General features: G+C 41.2%; 1 protein-coding gene across 6 annotated transcripts in view; it reads left to right on the top strand.

Moving 5' to 3' along the window:
* LOC136863966 (uncharacterized) overlaps positions 1-22,963 on the top strand; it is a 458,924-nt gene that overhangs the window by 377,070 nt on the left and 58,891 nt on the right. For all 6 annotated transcript variants that reach the window (XM_067140427.2, XM_067140426.2, XM_067140430.2 and 3 more), the window contains 3 exons: positions 6,544-6,696; positions 22,156-22,236; positions 22,334-22,485. In XM_067140427.2, coding sequence (XP_066996528.2) covers positions 6,544-6,696; positions 22,156-22,236; positions 22,334-22,485 — 386 coding nt within the window. The remainder of the gene's footprint in view (positions 1-6,543; positions 6,697-22,155; positions 22,237-22,333; positions 22,486-22,963) is intronic.

Genomic DNA, 22,963 nt, shown 5'->3' with positions numbered 1-22,963 from the left:
AACACGAAGAACAGAGTGGCGTAGGCCCTCCCCTTGCATATGAGAAATACTTACATGTTTGTTATGAAAATTTTAATATTGGATTTAAGGCACTTTCAAATGACACCTGCGCAGTATGCAATGAGTGGAGGGCTACAGATGAGGATGATGACCCTTATGCAGTTAGGCTTCATCAAATAAAAGCAGAGCAAACATACAAAAATCTAACTGATGCCAAAAACAACTATAAAGATCCTACTTATGAATACTTAGTTGTCACATACGACTTACAGCAGGCTTTGCCTTTACCTAAAATACCTACGGAAAAAGTGTTCTGTCTCAGGCAGCTGTGGATGTATAACCCAGGTGTTCATGTCTGCAATAACGAATCTGGTATCATGTGTATGTGGACAGAAAACATTGCTTCTCGGGGATCCTGTCAAATACAGTAGGTTCATACTTACTCAAAATATTGGCTGACAACCAGTTAACACAAAACAAAAAACTCTGGTTCTTTTCACATTCTTGTAGCGGCCAAAATAAGAATATGGTTATCTTTATTCTGTATTACATTTTGGTACATACTGGGAAGTTTGATGAAATAAAACATTCGTTGCTGGTGCCTAGCTACATATTTTTCTTCTAAGTGATAGTGATTTCAGAATGATAGAGAAAAAGTCTCGACAAGTTGATTATGTTTACACTCCCGAACAATGGAAAACATTGTTAAAAGGGCACGGGTAAAAAAAAAAAAAAAATTACAGTAGTGGACATGAAATGTGCACACTTCAAGGATTTAAGAACACTCTTAAACACTGTATTGAAGGACGAACTAATGTTGAGGATATAAAAGCACTGAGTAGAGAAATAACAACAATAACAGTAACAAAAGGCAAGCCAGGTTTCCTGTTCCTTAAGTTCTCATACTCACATTCAGAGTCATGAACAAAAGTTCGTATTTTCCGAAAACAAACTGCGAGGAAAAAAGAAAAAAGAACAAACGATTACAAACGAAGTTCTAAAACAAGCACTGGAAAACCTATCTACCCTGTACCCATCAAAGAAGGTATATTAATCACTTAAAACACAGAGATTTGCTGCGTCTACTGCCATATGTTCCAGCAGTGCGCGGACTATATATAAGCCTCAAACGAACTACGAAGAAAGTGAGTGAAGATCTTGACACTGAAAACTAAGAAGGGGGGAAAATCCGAATTTACAGTATTATCTTCTTTGCATTCAGTATTATTTTAAACGAATATCGTTTTATTAACTATTAAACGAGGGCCTCGCAGGGTGCATGTGCCCGGTGCATGCACTGTGCACGGTGCAAAAGACGACTTCGCTTGGATGATTAGAGTGCAGACCCCACTCCTCGATTTGGAGTAATAGCGCTGTCTCTCTCTTTCCCCACGCCTGTCTCGCTCGCTCCCCCTGTCTCCCTCTTCCTCACTTGCTCCGTAGCCCTCCATATCCGAGCTGAGTTGAGCCGAGCTTAGCCGAGTAGCCCAGAGACGAACCGTTGGTACGAGCCGAGTGGAACCGATGCACAGTGCGAGGAGCTCTTGCGCCTCGATTTGCACGCGTGATATTTTTGGCGTTAAACTTAATTTTCTGACTTACACTGATATGTAATTAAACTAAAGACTGTAAACTTATATTTAAATTTTCAATTTTGTTGTGTGTTTTGTATAATCTAATAAAACCTTTCTTTATTTATCTCTTACTCAGGCACTCACTTCTCACCAAGTGTCTGAACATCTCGGGAGGAATGACAGCCCATTGTCCTCAAAGACTTGCGGCCACAGGAATTCGCCATGTGGGTCATTGGGATTTGAAACGAAGTCTACTTTCTAGATCATCCCAAAAAATTGGAACTGAGGTCAGGGTTCTGGCCTTGACAATCCATCTCCGGAACTGTACTGTCCACAAACCAATACTTTCTTTATGGCTGGGAGTATTGCCACGCTCATTCAGACAACATCCGTTAATGAAATGGTCTTCTGCAGTAGACAGTATGCATCTGTGCAAAATACCATTACCTACTTCTGATCAATGCATGTTGGACATTTTGAAATGGAAAGTCATGTCCCTGTGGTTCGTATTCCGCGTAAAATTGGAGGTCTTGTGCCTTTGATCACGATCGTGTAAAACCACAAGCTTGCTTTAAATATTTCCGCATTTAGATTTTTCTGCAGTAATACATAAGTGCCAAGCAACCCCACACTGAAACAATACTACCTCATCCAAATTTTTCTATTGATAATAATCATAATAAAAGAAAAACCCGGCCGGGAATCGAACCCAGGGGTCTCTGAACCGAAGGCAACTGGGCTGGGCTGTTGGTAAAGAATGGTTTTCTAGTCACTCGGCACACTCAGACCCTCATAAAGGACTGCCACACAGTACAAAGGGCACTAGGAAAGTTTTGCAATACGCAAAAGCGGTTGGCTGGACACCCCTATTATGGTGAGGGATGGAAATAGGGGTGAAAACTGGTCTAGAAGACAGCAAGGCGAGACCTTCACACTAGTTGTTACCAAGCAGTGGGATTGAAAGCAAGTTCAGATGTCAGAGTGGTCTAAAGGTGAACATCGTACAATTATCCACTACCATTTTGCTCGTGGTTTAACTGTTGACCAGCGCCTGGAGGAAATGACTCCTGTGCTGGGGAAAGATTGTCCACATCGGACAAGAATTTTCCACTGGTACACGCATGCACAGAATTGGTGTTCCGACATAAACAATCAACACTGTCCCACTCCAGTACTGGATAGGAACGGAGGGAGTGAAGGGGGTAGTGGCAGTGTGTGTTTTGCTACACATTCGCCACTGTGCCCATTTGAATTACAACAATACCCTAAGTGACGAGCTGGGAGGGTGCCATGCTTTGTTTATATCGGACTCCATTTCTGTGCACGTGTGTACACAGAGTTCCAGAGGGGAAATTTTGGGGTTGAAGACGATCCTCGTTCTGGGCGACCGTCTGAATCAGTGACTGAGGAAAACATTGCAGCTGTGACGAAAATGTTGCAGCAAGAGAGGCGGTTGACATATCGGCAGGTAGAAGAGACTCCCCACATCCCTGCATCAGCTATTCATTCAATTCTACACGACCATCTCCATGTTAGAAAGGTTTGTTCCCTTTGGGTGCCCCATTCACTTTCAAAGGAACAAAGGGCGCATCGAATGAAATGCTGCCGAAAATGCTAAAACACTTTGAAGATGGGACTTCGCGTAAGGTCAATAGCATCGTTACAGGTGACGAAACTTGGCTTTATTATTATTATTATGTCCCAACAAAATCCCAGAACAAGGTGTGGCTGTTTGAAGGTGAGGGTACTCCTCCGTGACTGTGCGAAAGTCAAGGTCAGTGAGGAAAAGGATGATTGCAGTATTCTTCACTAAACGGGGCATCCTGACTCGGGTTGTGCTAGAAACACAAAGGACAGTTACTGCGAAGTGGTATAGTGAGACTTGTCTGTCTCAGGTCATCCAGGCTCTGAAGAAGCTCTGTCCAAGGTCACGGCTCAACACCTGGCTCTTGCATCACGACAATGCTCCAGCACATCGTGCTAATGTAACAATGGATTTTCTTGCCAGATCAGGGCTGACTGTGCTTGATCACCCTCCATACAGTCCTGATCTTGCCCCATGTGACTTCGCACTCTTCTCACAAGTGAAGATGAAGCTGAAAGGGTGGCGTTTTGAATCCGACGAGGAACTTCTGGCAGCATGGGAACCAGAGTGTGAAAATGTAACCGAAGAAGTGGCAGAGTTGGTTCAGTGACTGGTTTCGACGTATGGAGAAGTGTATTGAGTGTGGTGGAAATTATTTTGAAAAACTCTAAAGCGTTCACTCACATTGCAAAACTTTCCTAGTGCCCTTTGTATAACGTGCCTCATCACTACAAGTCACACATTTGTAGAGATCGACCGTCCAGTGGTGTCGCGCATCTCACGCAGCGCTTGGTGTTCACAGGTAACTGCTCGACCACAGGACCCTATTATTCTTAAGTTTCAAATGTGTGATATCGAAAACCCACTCTTAATATTTAAATGCTGAGAAAATATTGATAATTATGTCAACAAAGTGATGGAGTATTTCTTTCTTTCTTTCTTTCTTTCTTTCTTTCTTAATCCGTTTACCCTCCAGGGTTGGTTTTTCCCTCAGACTCAGAGAGGGATACCACCTATACCGCCTGAAGGGCAGTATCCTGTAGCATCTGACTTTGGGTCCCTGGGATATAAGTGGGAAGGAGGACCAGTACCTCGCCCAGGCGGCCTCACCTGCTAATGCTGAACAGGAGCCTTGTGGGAGATGGGGAGATTGAAAGGGATAGACAAGGAAGAGGGAAGGACGCTGCCGTGGCCTAAGTTAGGTAGCATCCCGGCATTTGCCTGGAGAAGAAGTGGGAAACCACGGAAAACCACTTCGAGAATGGCTGAGGTGGGAATCGAAGCCCCCCCCTCCCTCTACTCAGTTGACCTCCGGAGGCTGAGTGGACCTGTTCCAGCCCTCGTACCACTTTTCAAATTTCGTGGCAGAGCCAGGAATCGAAGCCGGGCTTTCGGGGGTGGCAGATAATCACGCTAAGGTGGAGTGTTTACTAAGACAAATATACGATATAGACCCATTATTTGTGATTGCACAAAAAATAATGTTTTATTCTGTAAAATACTTTTATGTACGCGGCGTGTAACTTAACCGATATTGTGAATAGGTACAAGAGGTTCACAAGAAACTGGTATAAATAAATACACATCTTTCGTACAAGTACCGTGCGAAGTAATCTATTTTTGACCTGTTGTACTACCTGTCACTGACTGATTGTTGAACAACTCACAACCACATGGCTGCACAGTTCGGGTCGAGTAGCTGTGAAATTGCACTCGGGAGATCCCTCCGTTGACATCTGAAGACGTATATTGTGGTTTGCTATTTTCACACCAAGCAAATGCTGTACCTTAATTAAGACCATGGCTGCTACCTCGAAAAGGCTAGCCCTTTTCCATCACTATGCGTTTCTGCGACGTTAAACCACTAGCAAAAAAAAAAAAAAAAAAAAAAGAACAAACAAACATAGAGTTAGCAGGAGAAGCTAATTAGACGCTGCTGTGTTGACACAAAAGCCAGAGGCGTGACGAATGTGAATGGGCAGGAAAGGAGATAGGGATCCCTAAAATTAAATTGTATAAAACCTATACTCTAATGGCGTGTTGCTTCCGGAGAGAACTGGTGCAGGTCTTTCGAGAATGGGCGACCTGGGTGGCTGAAATGGTGCATGCAGCCTACCTCCATTGGGGGTGTGCCTGAAAAGGGCTGCTCCACTTCGGGATGAGAGCACGAATATTTTTGTTATAGCTCATAAGGTACAGGATGTAATATACACCGCAAACAGTTTGGAATATCAAGGATGCACTGCAATAATAAAGTTACAGAAAGTTGTTTATTGTATCCCAGAGAAATGTAAAATTTTACAAACTCAAATGTTTTGCTTCCAATATCTAACGCAGTCCGCCTCTGTGGTGTAGTGGTTAGTGTGATTAGTTGCCACCCCCGGAGGCCCGGGTTCGATTCCCGACTCTGCCACGAAATTTGAAAAGTCGTACGAGGGCTGTAACGTGGACCTCTCAACCACGGGAGGTCACCTGAGTAGAAGGGGTTTTCGATTCCCACCTCAGTCACCCTCGAAGTGGTTTTCCGTGGTTTCCCACTTCTCCTCCAGGACAATGCCGGGATGGTACCTAACTTAAGGCCACGGCCGCTTCCTTCTCTCTTCCTTATCTATCCTTTCCTATACTCCCATTCCCCACAAGATCCCTGTACAGTACTGCAGATGTGGCCACCCGGACGAGGTAATGGTCTTCCTTACAAGTTGTATCCGCACGACCCAAAGTCTCACGCTCCAGGGCACTGCCCTTGAGGCGGTAGAAGTGGGATCCTTCGCTGAGTCCGAGGAAAAAACCGACCCGGAAGGTAAACGCATTAAGAAAGAAAGATATCTGACGTAAATAAACAGTAATAATGAAAAGGATAAAATTTGTGCGTGTTTTAGAGAAAATTCTTCCCTCTTCACTCTGAACACATGCGGGACAAAATTCCAGCATCTCGGCGTCCCCTTAAAGTAACCAAGGGCTTACTTGAACACCTTCAAATACTGTACCTCCGGGTGGATCAGTTCCCTTGGGTTGGATGTTGGTCGCCTCACTATAGGAAGTAACTCTGGAACCCCCTAAGCAGCGTGTTCCCAGGTTAGGGGCAGCGGCGAGAGATGTCTGTACTCCATGTTAGGAATGGCCTGATCAGCTGCTGGCAGTAGCTCTAAAATTCAGTTGATAGTGGTGAATTCATCATAGTAATAGGCAAACCTTTAAATCAGCCTCAGAGAAAACTAGGGCGTTCCTCCGAGCCGGCGTGCAGTTCATGTAGTCCCGACACGGCTAGGGCGGGAGAAGGAAACTTGGTGTTGATGACTGATGATAATGATGTTTGTGTTCTCTTCCAGTCCACGCCTTATTCACAATCACTCGATGGTAAAACTGGCATTGTTCTGTGTTTAGGTTGTGACCATAGCAACATACTCTTTCTTCTTGGCAGCGCTGGTCGGTCGCCAATATGTAGATGCTGCAAAAAAGCCACTTCAGATGGAAATTGATATATATATTCCAGTCTTCACAATTCTTCAATTTTTCTTCTTCATGGGATTACTAAAGGTTTGTATACTACAGTATGTATTAAATGCTAAGAATTAGGCCTGTTTAAGTAGCGGTACTGAAATTCCTTCACGAGCACCTTTCGTCTGAACTTTTATTTTAAAGACAAGGAATCACTTACTGGATAAAACTAATGTTTGCTCTAAGAGTAACGTAATGTAAGAACCACTGATCTCTACACATGGATCGCTGATGGCAGGTCTCCGCTGCATGAGAAAGTACGCCAAGTTGAGCGCGCGGTTCGCCATGTTGGCGTACCCAACCTAGAGCTCTCCTTATGGGGAAGCAATGAAAATATAGTCAATTTTAAGTCGCAATTAATGGCGCATTGGAATAATTAAAAATATAGAGACATGTTCACTCAAAGCATAAGGACATTGGGATCACTGACACGTCATTCCGAGCTCAGTAAATCTCCGGGATAGCAATAAACATGAGTGTATAGTAACGGCCGACAAATATTAACTTAGGTGCTGAATACATGCAATTAGCGATCGGTAACACAATACGAGTGAAAATTAGTTTCCGGAAACATTGCTGTAAATTGTATACATGTATGCCACGAAATTATGCATTCTTAAAATGATGTACCTATAAACGTAGCTCACTATACAGGCCTAGATTCGACATATCGTAATTGGTGCTTGATAATGAATTTCTGTTTCCTGTTTCCATGAAATAACGCGCAACTTATCAAATTAAAATATCATTGAAGCAAATGTACACATTTATAAAACCAGCAAATATTCAAAACTTGTCAATATATCACATTACATGCAGCTTAATTTACTATTAGAGACCTCTTTAATTAAATTCAGCTAGCAAAGCGATATTGACAGTCATCATCAGAAATATGTAACACCAGTTAAAAGAGTCCCAAATACCACGAATAGTATAATGGGATAGCCCCAAACACCCACCACACTTTCCCTTCTCCCACCACTCCAATGTCTGAAACCCATTATTATTAATGATGTAAATAAGGTCTAGAATTCCTCCACACTTAATTTTCTAAGATTGTTATAAGCTCACGTCAATTATTTCATCGAAACCGTCAGTTTAATTATGAGAAATAAAAAAAATATAAGTAAATCTTTACTTGCAGTTAATGTTCAGTAAAATTGAAAACAATTGGCTGTACATCACTTCTAAGGTGTACAATTTGTCCATTTCTATCAAAACAGTCTTCCTCTAAGTGATCCGAGCAGAGAACAGCTGTTTTAGAAGGCTCCCAATTCTCCCGCCTGATACTCCTAATCGATGATCTTAGATGTTCGGGTCTCGAGAAAGGAAACCTACAAAAATTAATTGCCATTTTGCTCCCAGAATATGCGAAATAAGATACAATAAACCTAAAACTCAAAACACTACCCTAGGGAGATTCTTATGTACAGTATAAAACTCCCCGATGAAATGATTTCTCCTTCTCCTGATCGGTTCTGTTTGTACATCCATAAGCTGAACACTGCGGTATGTTAATACCCCGTAGAATGTTTCTTCATTCATATTTCAGATAAACACGTACATATTTAAATTGAATCTTGTAATCCACAAGTATACTACAAGGCAACGAACCTAGATTCGTAAAATACACTACTATTTACTTTGCAATAACAAAGCACAGAACACTCGTGGAACTACAATCAAGAGGCCTGGCGTCACTGAACTAAGCATAAACAAAGCAAGCGCGCTCCTCGTGATCTATTGCACCATGCACTCGCTGCCATCTTACTACGCCAGTCATTTTCTATTCGGCTTACTGCTACCCAAGCTACCAGCCATCCAGGTATAGAGATCAGTGGTAAGAATAATTATTATTCACCACAATATACGATTGACAGTATGATACTGGACAGGATATGGGAAGTTTCTGTTTTTTAGACATATTCTTATGTTAAGGTTCACAGTATTATGTATATATTAAGCTCTAAGTATATTCCGAACACAAACTTGAACAAATAGTCTTTTACTATGAAACAATCTAAATTAAGAAATAGCGGTCGCTTTGAGTAGGGTAGTGATAAAATACTGGTATCTGTAAACTCTCTACAAGGTGATAAATCTCATGTGGTACTTTACTATGAATTAAATATATTTTAATGATTAAATTATCACCATTTAAAAAAATACAGTCGTAACCGCTTATTGCGACATTGCTTTTAACGACGAACTGGAGATAACAGCGAAATCTAACGGTCCCGTCAAAATCGTATTAAAACACAGCATTTAAAAAATCGCTAATTACGACATATCATATAAGACCACGTATTTTTGCAACATTTTCGGAGAAATGTGTCGACTAGAACATCCAATGTTGATTTTTGTTCGTTACGCGTTAGGGCATTGCCGACAACAATGCAAAGCGTATTTCAAACTCTTGTTTTCAGTAGACTGTAGATCCTAAATCAGTCTGTTTGTTAAATAGTCAAGGCAAGCATCGCTGTGAAGATGTAGCGAAAGAAAGGGAAAGTGTTTAATATTGAAGAATAGTCACAAATGATATGGGGAAACAAACATGAGCGTCGCCAAGGAATTGGGGGCATCATACTTAACGATTTCGACAAGTCAGAGAGAACATCTCATTAATTAGCCAAAACCGAGGGCAACAGTGCTGATTAATTCACATTGTTGCTACTTCTTCCCTCACTTACTACTTTATATTCTGCTGGCATATCATTGCTGTACGTAGGTACTGTGCAAACCTTAGAAACAAAATTCCTCTCAGCCCTACTCCACAAAATAATACTGTGTTGCAAACACAGTACTTAATTCTCTTTAAAGTTTTAAGGGAAGTGAGGACTGAATTTATAAAAAATAGTAATTATTGACAGAATTGAATGAAATTTGGTTTGTGGTCTCCTAATGGTGAAATAAGGCCATATGCCAATTTTCAGGAAAATAGCAACATAACTTTCTGAGAAATTAACATTTACAATTTAAATTTTTTAAAAATCGGTAAGCATAAAAAATGCTCCAGCTGAACAGTTACTTCAAATATCACATTGAAAACTGGTGTACAGGGACTTCAATGTATGGAAAGTATTTTAACAGAGAGAAAGTCTGCATATGTAGTCCATGAATGTGAGGAGAAAATGTGTTTTATGTGTTTATGTTTTTCTCAAATTATGCTAAAAAAATACCCCTTTGAAGGCTACTATCTTTTAAAGTATCAACATTATAAAAAATTCCTTCTGTTAATATCAAGACAATACAGGTGTTAACAACCCATGAAATTCTCATGGAATTTGAAACCAAATTGGTTCAGCTGGAACATTTTAAATACCTGAAAATGTATATATGAAAAAAAAACCACATTTTCGTTAGTAAAAGCTAGTGGATGGGGACTCAACCGGACATTTAAATATCATGATAGTACTTTAAAAATGGCGGAACCCGAAAAATATGACCGCCAAATGATCCGCAGGAGTCCGGCGTACAATGAAATGCACAAATTGAAAAATCGATAATTTTTACTTTTTTACCAAAAACTCAGTCCCAGCCTCCCTACTTGATTCTGTTAATTAACCATGTAACTCTAGTTTCCAGCCTAAATCTTACAGATATGACATTTTTATCAACCAAAGCAAAAAAACGGTTCTTGCGACTATCGCCTATAACCATCGTTAATTGGCAGTGCCTTCGGAGTCGTTTTAACCGTTATCGACTGTATTTCTTATTTATTTTCACTAAAAGGGTTAATTAAATCTTAAAATAGTCTTTAAAGACCAACTTCGATTTGGTTAATCATTTAGATATGAATTATTGTTACAAATACCGTACATCAAATGACCATGAACCTTTTACTTTGTACGATTTATGGTTAAACAATTCACTTACTGAGGGAAATACTCATTTAAAATGATTTGAAATGGGCACGAATAGCGCAATGGCTTTGCTGCTGGCTCTCCATCCGAAAGGCCGGGTTTCCAGTCTCTGTGGATCTTGGATTGGAAAGTTCACCTGAAACGTGATGTGGTGTCACGAAGGACATTCGGTCTTAATCCCCCGGCAGAAATCCAAAATCAGCTAAGATTTCTCCAGAGATACCTGGAATGAGCTGAAGATTTTTATTTAAAACAATTCGAAAAACTTTCAGGTTTCAGTACGGAAACCGCATGACACTACAGCTTTATGGGCCTTGGCCTACCAAGTGACCGCGGCTCAGCCCGAAGACCTGCAGATTACGAGATGACCCGTCTGTGTGTGGAATCCTCTTGGATATTTTCCTTGGCTTTTTAGACCGGGGACGGCAATTTCACCGTCAGATACCTCCTGAGTTGTTCTCTGGCAGGCTGTGTGGACCTCGATCTAGCCTTCAGATCCAGATAAAAATCCGTAACGTGGTCGTGAATCGAACCCTGGATCTTCAGGTAAGAGGCAGGCTCACTATCCTCAAACTACGGATCTAGCCCTTCAGGACAGACTAAATTAATAATGTGATAATGAGATACTAACGAAAAAATACAAACTTGATTAAATCTTTATTGAGAAAACCGGCATAATTGAAAAGTCCGGCTTCTTAGCTGGACGGTCTTCAGTTCAGAGGATCCCAGTCTCGACTCCCCAGGTGGACCAGGGATTTTAACTTCATGTAGTTAATTCTTCTGACTCGGGGACTGGGCGTTTGTATTCGTCTCAATACACATTTCTTCATCTACACACAACACACTACACTAACAACTACCACAGAAACACGCAATTGTGATTACTAGTTTTCGGATAATTATGCATCCTGCATATTTGGATTAGTTTTTCCTTAATAGTGCATATTTTGTGCTTTCCTCCGATTAGGGAATATTTTGAAAGTTTTCTGCAACTTGAGTTTAGACATCAGCTTCTGCAGGAAAATTTGGCATGTATTTGAGATAACGTAAGTGCTGGAAACCTGTGTATACCTCATGCCATATCGAAGAAGTTGAGCTGTGCTGGTTATCGTCAGGTAACCTGTTTGACAGGTGAGTAACGCTTTTAAAATTAGCAACAACAGTTCAATATCCGGCCATGGCTTTGTATACCTTAAGCCCAGTTAGGCAAGTAGGCTACCGATACCTGAAATTTCACTTACGGTAGGACAGAACTGTCTTTTCCCAACTTTGTAAACAGTTAAATAAAATGTCCTTTCATGCACATTTATTATTTGGTTGTGTTGAAAGAGGCTGTGGTTCATACTACATTAAAGGACTGCGATGTTGATACTTAATTTATAGTACCTTAGTAGAAAAGAACTGTTAGTGGTTTACTGAAAGCATATGCACGCGAGTTTGAAGACTTTTCAACTGACGGAAGTATTTGGTTTTGTAAATAATATAGCACAGCCGTAACGGCGACCAATAGGTATCAAGTTCAACAACATCTTCACACAATGGAACACAATAAACTAAACATTGTAAACTTGACAAAAACACCATCCTCTTGTACCCACAACTTTAATTAAACCTGAACCAGCACGAAGTAAATTCAATGACTACTTGTGTACAACGTTTGTCTCGGCAAGCATGCCATTGGCTATGCTAAATAATAAGAAAATACAGTTTCTGGAGGAATATACGAAACAACCAGTCCCAGATGAATCAAAAATTAGGAAGAATTACGTTCCTGAGCTTTATAAAATGACATTAGGTAAACTAAGGGAAAAGGCTGATGGAAAATATATTTGAGTCTGGCTAGATCAAAGATCTGTCGTTTTTTTTTGGAAGAGGAAGAAGAAAGAGGAAAATCATGTCTACTAACTGTGGATGTGTTACCTAAGAATAAGGTGAGTCACTCAACAGTTGCTGCAATTCTCAATGATACACGTAGTTTTTGTAGCCATCACGCATTCTTTACGATCATGTTCTCGTGACCTGCAATGATGCTGCACCTTACATGTCCAAAGCCATGGGAGGTCATGGGATATTATATCCCAAGATGATACATGTCGTGTGTGTAGCACATGGACTTCATCGACACTGAAGCAGTCCGGACTTCCTTTCCTGAAGTAAACGTTTTGATCTCTACAGTGAAAAGAACATTTGTGAAGGCTCCTCGTCGCAATAATATGTTTTTGTATGCAGTTGGTAATGTGCTGCTCCCGACTTCACCAGTTCATACAAGATCGCGAACGTGGTTAGAAGCTGCTGCTTATTATGTCGATTATTTTGAAATAGTAAAAAGAGGTAGTTGAAGGTCTCTATTATTATAAACCTGCTTCTATTAAAGAAGCACAAGAAGTCTTCAGCAAAGACAGTATTCGTGAGCAACTCACATTCGTTCCAGTTTGATGTTCATACTGTACCAGGGAAAAGTTGTTGGATTAAGGAGCATGAGAAAGGTCTTAAGTAGTGTTCGGTTCTTAGAAGCCGGTACAAAGAAAGGAGTTCGCAGAGCGAAATAAGAGATGTTATTTTGCAAAACTGAAATTTATTCAAATGACTTGGCACATAAATAACTTCATTATTATCTCGCAATGACACTTAGAAATTAATTGGAAATATCTTCTGTCAAGTTTATTCTTGAATGTTTCAATCAAAATTTGAATTCTGAAAACTCTTGCGACAAAATGAAAATTGAAAATGAACTTATTTTCTTCAAGAAATTTGTTAAGTAAGTATCACCTCTAGAATTTTCTGGAATAAACACTTGTAGACTTTCTAGATGCCTTTGCTGGCAGGACCTAGTGTTTACAGTGCACTATGTCTTCTGGTATGGGCTAGAGCAATTTTGTTACTTTCATTGACCTGTCTCTGTCTTATCCTTGGCTTTGACAATATGAAAGTGACTGAGGTATGAGCGATGCTAGTAATGCCATTCCTTGTGCAGCCAGTCCCTGCTATGAATGGTGTGAAAATGTTGCTCATAGGGTCGGTTGGTGCACGCATTTCAGTGGGCTTGGCAGACTGATATGTAATAGCAACTTCTGGCTCGGTGAGGAAAGCAACGGGAAACTACCTCACTCCTCATTTCCCTAGTACGCCTCATCAGTGATGCCTAGGCCATCTATGACAGCTGATGGCATAGCTGTTGAGGATCCAACCAGCCTTAGGGCTGAAGACTGAACAACAGACTTTCTAGATTATTCTCTTGTAAGACCTACAGCCTCTCTAAATCATTCACTGATAATGCCTACAGTCTTTCTAAGTTAAGCACTTCACAATATTATTTGAATAACCTAGAGTCTTTCTAGGATGAAATTACTTTAAATCTCCTAAAGTCTGTTTAACTTATCACTTGAAATTAATTATTAAATTTTCAACTTGAAAGTAAATCGGCACTTGGAATTAGATTAGCACTTGAAGTTAAAGTAGCACTTGAAAAGAATAACTTGAAAAGAGTAAAGTTCCTTTTCAGGAAGTTCGTAAATATCTAGTGCTATGAATGGTTTCAAAATAATCACTGTTTTAAAAGTGTAATGCTAAATCCACTCATATCACCTTAATGTTCATGACGCTGGAACTGGGGAATGCGGTTCTACGAACAGCATCTGGAACTCTTTCGATGTTGTGAACACCACGTTGTACCACGTACCATATCCCACGTTGTACCACATTCCGTTTCTCACTCTGTACCACGTACTTTCTACCACGTCGTACCACGCACCATCTCCCACGCCGAGCAGGTGTTAGGTTAGTACGAGGACTAAACACTCAGTCAAGATTTCTGGTGTCACTTAATTGTGAAGACACACGAGAAAGTTCAATTGGCAATTAATTGTGAGTGTTAAAATAGCATTATCTGATCAAGTGAAAATTAGCAAATCATTGGTAAACAGTATTCAGAATCGCACTTTGAATCACGGTCTGTTACGTAAAATTCAAAGTAATAATCACACTTTGATATAATTATGGCTTTCGAGTGAAATTAAAGCACATTCTGAAACAGCCCTGAAACAGCACACATCACTGTTCGAAAGTTTCCACAGTTTTAGGTAGTCACACTTTCTAAGCATAGTTCAAGTAATACGAGCTTTCGAAACACTGTTCAGATGATTCATACTATTTACACATGAGAATAATGTTTCTGTCAGAATACGTTGTACTTGGTTCAAAATTAAACCTGAAGTTCAAAGCTTATCGGAATATCATGTGGTAGTTCAGTCCATGTACTACACACGTAAGATGTATTCAACTATTCTTAATTATTACTAACACAAATATTAAGGGGATATTATGTGTTGTTTCACTTCACTGGAGTTAATATTTCATGGAATTGCCATAAAATATCCTTAAGATTTAGTAAGTTGTTTGATACCACTGTTCAAATACAAGTAATATTTGGAAAAAAACTGTCCCCACTCGCTTACGACAAATACTAAGTTCCGAGTTCCCGAAATATCCTAACGTCTGATATGTCACTGTCCAATGTCAACCACTCATTATAGCAAACACTGAAATTTTACTAAGTTCGGAGATGTCACCGAAAATATTAGAGTTCAACTTAGCACACGCTGGATTTTTCTAAGTCCGTAACACTGCAGAAATTTTATAAGTTACCGAAAATATTAGAGTCCGTCTTGGTACACGCCGGATTTTTTCTAAGTGCGTAGCACTGCAGAAATTTTATAAGTACGACGACTGACTTCGCGTGACGCGACGAAGTTTCAGGTTCGACACCTGCACACGGCGACCGTACAATCCGTCATAGTCGAGTTGTAGATTGCAACTGATTATACCTGTTTTTTTTGTTTTTTACGGGGGCTATTAGTTTCTAAGTAGAAAAGAGAGAGCAGGGAAGAGTGGGAAGTGATACAAGGAGTATCTGCCGGTTTGCGAGTTAGACTCGCTACCACGGCAAAGTTTGTGTTGGTAGGGTAGTGTTGAGGTGTGGTATTGAAGGGTCAGGGAAAAACCTCATAGGCAGAAAAGAGAAAGATCCTAGTGTAAAACCTGACATCTTTTTATAGCACATGCAAGGATGTGGGCTGGAAAAGTCCAGAGGTTGTGTTAGGAATATGTGTCATGCAATCATAACCGTTTCCTTGCCATTGTCTGTTATTATGGGGATCAGTCCTTCTTGTCACTGCCAAGTCGGCTCGGGTCCACTAGCGTCTGAGCTCTGGGCTACAGGTTCGTCCCTTTGCCCAGGAGCCAGTGGTCCCTGGTGCCAAGTCTCCGTTTGGAGAGGGGGAATAAGAGCCAAGCCTTACTTGGTGCAAGGGGCTGTCTTCTTCTACCGCCTGGCGATGTCCCTCTGTGCGGTGTTGTTGGAACACACTTGTCACTGCAGATCTGCAACTATGCTAGGGTTATTAGTAACAGTAAATATATATATATACAGGTGCTCGTTGGAGTACCGGCTTGCTTGCCTGCTCTCGTGTCCAGTGTTCTACCTAAATAATAGTGAAATAACACAAACAAATAAATGACTATATTAGTACTGCTGTCTTCGTTATAGGGCGCGGGCTGGTGTTCCGCTCCCGTGTCTCTTTCGGTGGGCGGAGGTGGATTGATTCGCCCTTGGCCGTCTGGCTGCGTTGCCGTCGTCTTCTCGTGTTGTGTGTCTTATCAATCTTTCCTCGCCTGGTCCCTGGGATAAAGACAGCTGTAATCAAAGGAGCATATTTACATAGGTACATGTTGTCTGCAGTGCGTGGGTTTGTGTGTTGTCTAAGTGTCAGCTTGGGGAGGGGTCCGGCTATCGGCCCCCCTTCCCCCAACCCTGTGGCTGAACAGAATGTGTTTCGATGTGGGTTACTTGGTGTAGAGATCGACGTCGTAGCGTCCGATCCCGTTTACTAGCGGGTTGATCTTATTACCCCCATGACTTTGTGGACATTCTTAGTGTTTGTTTACGTATGTGGCGCCTTATCGAGCTGACTTTCGCAATATCGCGTAGGTGGCATATTGGTGTGTCGAAAGGGAGTCTGGCTGCTGCTCGAAGGCATTTATTTTGTATTCGTTATAGCTTATCCAGATTCGTCTTTGCAGTGAATCCCCACGCTGGGGCTGCGTACATGATTATTGGCCTAATAAGGCCTTCTACATGTTTATGGCTACGTTTTTGTTTATACTGGACTTCTTGTTCAGTATAGGGTATAGCCGGCTGCATCACTGTCCAGCCTGCCTAATAGTCACCAACGAAACTCCATTCGAGCTTCGAAATCCCGCCCATGGAGCTCTTTTTTTTTTTTTTTTTTTTTGCTAGTTGTTTTACGTCGCACCAACACAGATAGGTCTTACGGCGACGAGGGACAGGAAAGGGCTAGGAGTGGGAAGGAAGCGGCCGTGGCCTTAATTAAGGTACAGCTCCAGCATCTGCCTGGTGTGAAAATGGGAAACCACGGAAAACCATTTTCAGGGGCGCCGACAGTGGGGTTCGAACCTACTATCTCCCGAATACTGGATACTGGCCGCACTTAAGCGATTGCAGCTATCGAGCTCGGTATATGGTGCTCTTGGTGTAGCTCAAGATGGTATATGTGAAATTTATGTTCATGCAGTTTTCGCCAGACGGACGGCTGGCTGGTGTTCGCTTGTCGTGCAACCGCCCTTGTACTGATTTGTGTATTATAACGAGCTGCCTCCGGAACGGCCTCTTCTGTTTCACCCGATGTAACGGGCCTATCGCGGACTGGTGGCTGGTCGAAAATCACACCTGTTGTCCTTAGGCGGAAAGTCGTAGAAGCCGGATATCGCCTGTCGGGATACCGTTTCTGGTACAGACTTAGTGCCTCGCAGGCGTTTTGTCTTGCTTCCCCACAAATGAGGTGCATATCCACGTATTCCTCTGTGGAAAACATGCTGAACGACAGCAGATATTACAGTGCATTCAGGCCCTAACCAGCGGAGTATAGGCAGGGCACGAGATGAATAACAGCGCCATTCTACTGTTTCAAAAAAAAAAAAAAAATTGAACCGTATGTGATGCGAATCGCCGTTGGGACATTCCGTCGATTGCTAGGCGAACGCCTAACCACATCCGCCGCTACGCTGCACTGTTGGAAACTCGCCGGTAGTACGACGAGAGAGGAGTACATTCGCCATCTGGTTTGGTGTTTAAGACATTAATGAATGCACTGTTCTTCTTCTTCTTCTTCTTCTTCTTCTTCTTCTTCTTAATCTGTTTACACTCCGGGGTCGGTTTTTCCCTCGGACTCGGTGAGGGATCTCACCTCTACCGCCTCGAGGGCAGTGTCCTGGAGCTTCAGACTCTGGGTCGGAGATACAAGTGGGGAGGACGACCAGTACCTCGCCCAGGCGGCCTCACCTGCTATCCTGAACAGGGACCTTGCGGGGGGGGGGGGGTAAGACTGGAAGGGATAGACAAGGAAGAGGGAAGGAAGCGGCCGTGGCCTTAATTTAGGTACCATCCCGGCATTTGCCTTCAGGAGAAGTGGGAAACCACGGAAAACCACTTCCAGTATGGCTGAGGTGGAAATCGAACCCACCTCTACTGAGTTGACCTCCCGAGGCTGAGTGGACCCCGTTCCAGCCCTCGTCCCACTTTTCAAATTTCGTGGCAGAGCCGGGAATCGACCCGGGCCTCCGGGAGTGGCAGCTAATCACACTAACCACTACACCACAGACCCACTCAGCCTGTGGGAAAGATCTTTTTTTTATGAGTACGCACCGACACAGAAAGGTCTTATGGCGACAAAGGGACAGGAAAGGGCTAGGAATCGGAAGGAATCCGCCGTGGCCTTAATTAAGGTGCAGCCCCGGCATTTGCCTGGTGTGAAAATGGGAACCCGCGGAAAACTATCTTCAGGGCTGCCGACATTCGGGTTCGAACCCACTATCTCCCGATTACTGGATCCTGGCAGCACTTAAGCTACTGCAGCTATCGAGCTCGGTAGGAAAGTTCTTCTTTGGGGTAATCACATTAATGGGACTATAAATAAAGGGTACAGATTTCTGCACATGGTTATGAGGATATTTAGGGGTTGAACTAAGGATGTAAAGGAGTGGACATACGAATCTGTGGTAAGACCCCAACTAGAGTATTGTTCCAGTGTATGGGACCCTCACCAGGATTACTTGATTCGACAACTAGAAATAATCCAAAGAAAAGCATCTCAATTTGTTCTGGGTGATTTCCGACAAAATAGTTGTGTTACGAAAATGTTGCAAACTTTGGGCTGGGAAGAGTAGGGAGAAAGGAGACGAGCTGCTCGACTAACTAGGACTAAGTAGTATGTTCCGAACTGACAGTGGAGAGATGGCGTGGAATGACGTTAGTAGACGAAAAAGTTTTCGTAGTGTTTTAAATGTAGGAAAGATCACAATATGAAAATATGGAATTCAAGAGGAAAAATTGGGGCGAATATTAGTTTAAGGAAGGAAAGTTAGGGATTGGAATACATTTTTTTTGCTAGTGGCTTTACGTCGCACCAACACAGATAGGTCTTATGGCGACGATGGAATGGGAAAGGCCTAGGAGTGGGAAGGAACTGACCGTGGCCTTAATAAAGGTACAGCCCCAGCATTTGCCTGGTGTGAAAATGGGGAACCACGGAAAACCATCTTCAGAGCTGCCGACAGTGGGATTCGAACCCACTATCTCCCGGATGCAAGCTCACAGCCACGCACCCCTAACCGCACGGCTAACTCGCCCGATAGGGATAATTTACCGGTACCAAGGGAGATGTTCAATAAATTTCCAAATTCTTTGCACTTATTTAAGTAAAGGCTAGGCAAACAACAGACGGAATCTGCCACCTGCGTGATAGCCGTAAATGCAGATCAGTGGTGATTGAAAGATTTAGGGAATATTTTATATGTTCCTGGAGCTCACTTTTTTCTCTAGACCTTCCATATTTCTTCTGAGAATTGTGATACATAAATAATACTAACATTAAAATGAATATCTATAACACACTAACTTGTAGTGTACAAATTACCAGGCCTTTACAAATGACATGCAGTGAAAATCCAAATTCTACGCCCAACAAACTAACTTAAGAATGAAATAAGCAAAAGGTGGAATCAGCCTTTGCTAACTACATACTGGATAGTGGACACAAACACCCACATATCAACAAGAATATGGAATTTCTTCTGTTCCATAGAATAACTCCCAGAAGTCTGCAACAATATAAAATACTAGCAGTTACCCGCGGCTTCGCTCGCGTCTATTTCGTAATTTGATAACAGTGATCGTTCCTCGGTACGGTACTAAGACATTATCTGAAAATCCCTAAAGTATAGAACCTCACCGAAAAATTGAGTTTCATTTACCCCAGAAACACTTTGCAAACCACGTTTGTGGTATTGCCTTTTGGCGCTAAGATGACCATGCGACGTAGAATTGTACATGTGAGAAACAGTCCTCTCTCGAATCAAAAACAAACAAAAAATACATGTGTCTTTATTATAAATAGAGACTACAAATATCTATTTCAACGTCTGTAACATCTTCAGTTTTTAGGTATAAGTATCCCCACAAGAAGAATTCAACCCGTTTATCAGTCCTTCCCCCACCCCCACCTCCACTTAAGTGGATTTTCTGAAAACAAAGAATAGGAGATTCCAAATCCCAACTTTCACCTCTGTAACATCTTTAGCTTTTTTATCTTCATATAAATAATTCAAATATTTTTTCAAATCTTTCACCCCCCTTAAGTTGATATTCCGAAAACAAAAGAATACGTGTTTCTTTATTTTTAAAGGAGATTCCAAATTCTAATTTTCACGTCTGTAATATCTTTACTTTTTGTGATATAAGTATCATACAAAGAATTCAACTAATTTTTAAATTCTTTCACTCCCACTTAAGTGGATTCCCGAAAACAAAATATACGTATTTCTTTATTTTTAGAGGAAATTGTAAATACCAATTTTCGCGTCTCTAAGATATCATTATCCTAATCAAAATATTTCACCCTCCTTTTCAGTCCCTTTTACCCGCCCCCCCCCCCCCCCCTGCTTAAGTGTTTTTTTCCGAAAACAAAAAATACATGTTTCTCTATTTTAAAAGATTAAAAATACCAACTGTCACGTCTGTAACATTTTAGTTATTTAGAAATGAGTACCCTCTTACAAATACTTCAACTAATTTTTCAATTCTGTCACCCCTCCCCCTTAAGTGGATTTTCCGAAGAATGCGTATTTCTTTATTTTGAAAGGAGACTCCAAATACCAATTTTCACGTCTGTCACATCTTCAGTTTTTGAAATATCAGTATCCTAATGAAAATAATTCAACCCCCTTTTCAGTCCTTTTTACCTACCCCTTAAGTGATTTCTCCGAAAACTCAAAAATACATGTTCTTTATTAAGAGAGATTGAAAATACAAACTTTCACGTCTGTAACATGTATCATGTTCATTTTAAAAATTCACCCCCTTTTCACTTCCCCTTAAGTGGATTTTCCGAAAATAATTTATTTGTGTTTCTTTACTTTTTCAGGAAATTACAAATACCGATTTTCACGTCTGTACGATATTACGTTTCTGATATATACTGTAGATATAGTCACTTTAAGAATTTACGCCCTTTGTCACTTCTGTTCACCCCCCCCCCCCATTAATTTGATTTTCTAAAAACAAAAGATAAAGAAACACGTATGTCTATTTTTAAAGGAGATTCAAAATACCAATTTTCATCTTCAGTTTTTGAGATATAAGCATTCTTATGCCATGCGCGTAGAGGCGCGCGGCTGTGAGCTTGCATCCGGGAGATAGTAGGTTCGAATCCCACTATCGGCAGCCCTGAAGATGGTTTTCCGTGGTTTCCCATTTTCACACCAGGCAAATGCTGGGGCTGTACCTTAATTAAGGCCACGGCCGCTTCCTTCCAACTCCTAGGCCTTTCCTATCCCATCGTCGCCATAAGACCTATCTGTGTCGGTGCGACGTAAAGCCCCTAGCAAAAAAAAAAGAGCATTCTTATACAAGGTATTCAACCCCTTGTTCACCCTTTTTCTCCCCTCCGCCCTTAAGGGGATTTTCCGAAGACAAAGAATTAGGTTTTTCTTTATTTTTAAAGGAGATACCAAACACCGATTTTTACGTCTGTAAATGTTCAAGTTTTTGAGATATGGATATACTCATTTAAACAGTTCATCCCCCTTTCTGGCCCCATTAGGGACTGAATATCCAAAAATCCTCCCTTAGTGAGCACATACACTGTAATAGAAATGCATCCCCAAAATTGCATTTCTTTATATCCAGTAGTTTTGGCTCGGCGATGATGAATCAGTCAGTCAGTCAGTTAGTCAGGACATATTTTATATACATAGATGAACGCACACAAGTGCTCAGTAATAACCATTATCAGTGAATAGACATAATCCTAACCAGTGCGCGATTAAATCACTTTCTACCCATAACGTTGCCAACAAACTCAGAATTTCATATGTTTCCATCCCGGAAGTTAATTAATGGGGACAATCATATTTATGGCAGTAGGTGCTTCAGTGACGTATCTTACTTGTAGTACAATCTTTATAATCGTGTGTATATAATTATCCTCACCAAAATTAATAGCCCCTATCATGAAATAATTAAATCCTTACCAATTCTTTTATTTTCGTAACTATTTTTCAGGTTGCTGAGCAACTAATTAACCCTTTTGGGGACGATGATGAAGATTTCGAATTGAATTGGCTCATAGACAGACACACAAAGGTACAATTCCTTAAATATTTCATAATTTTATCATATAGCATTAATCTCACTAAGTTCTAAATAAACTGGACGTCTAACATGTTAAAATCGCTTATAGGTATCATATCTTGGGGTGGACACACTGATGAGAACGGCTCCACCTTTGGTGAAGGACATGTATTTTGATCAAGTCGACCTAACTTTGCCCTACACAGAAGCATCAGTGGCCTACAAAAAGAAGACTTATAGAGGATCTGTTCACAACATGCAGTGAGTAAAATACACATTTAATTGAAATTTAACACTCCTATGAATGATTACGAAGGGAATATTTGATTCTTTTGTTGGGGAACAGATGAACGTGTTTGTCGTCTGTATTAGAGATCTATATTGAATGCACAACGTAATAGTTGGTGTAACACCTGTCGACAACTTGAATAAACACTATGGCAATAAATTGGCCTAACTCATTCCTCCAACAGTATGGACGAAAAGTAGTTCTTCCCCTTATTTCTGAACGAAAAATACACATGGATTTATGCCGGTCTTCACCAAGGACATTGACATAATGTTAACCTCATTCGTAAATGCCTGTTGATCTTGGCTTCTTACTTCATTACTCCTATAATTTCCCCTGGAACTCTCTGTTATTACTTCTGCTTTATTCTCAATGGATACTTGCCACATGACACGGCTTCAGATCTGTCAGACATGAAACACAGATCGTAGCTTTCTAATAAGTAATTGC

Source organism: Anabrus simplex, chromosome 2 (assembly GCF_040414725.1).
Source record: "Anabrus simplex isolate iqAnaSimp1 chromosome 2, ASM4041472v1, whole genome shotgun sequence".
In the NCBI taxonomy this organism is placed as follows: Eukaryota; Metazoa; Arthropoda; class Insecta; order Orthoptera; family Tettigoniidae; genus Anabrus; species Anabrus simplex.
Note: the sequence above shows the minus strand (reverse complement) of the source record. Positions and strands in the feature narration are given on the sequence as shown.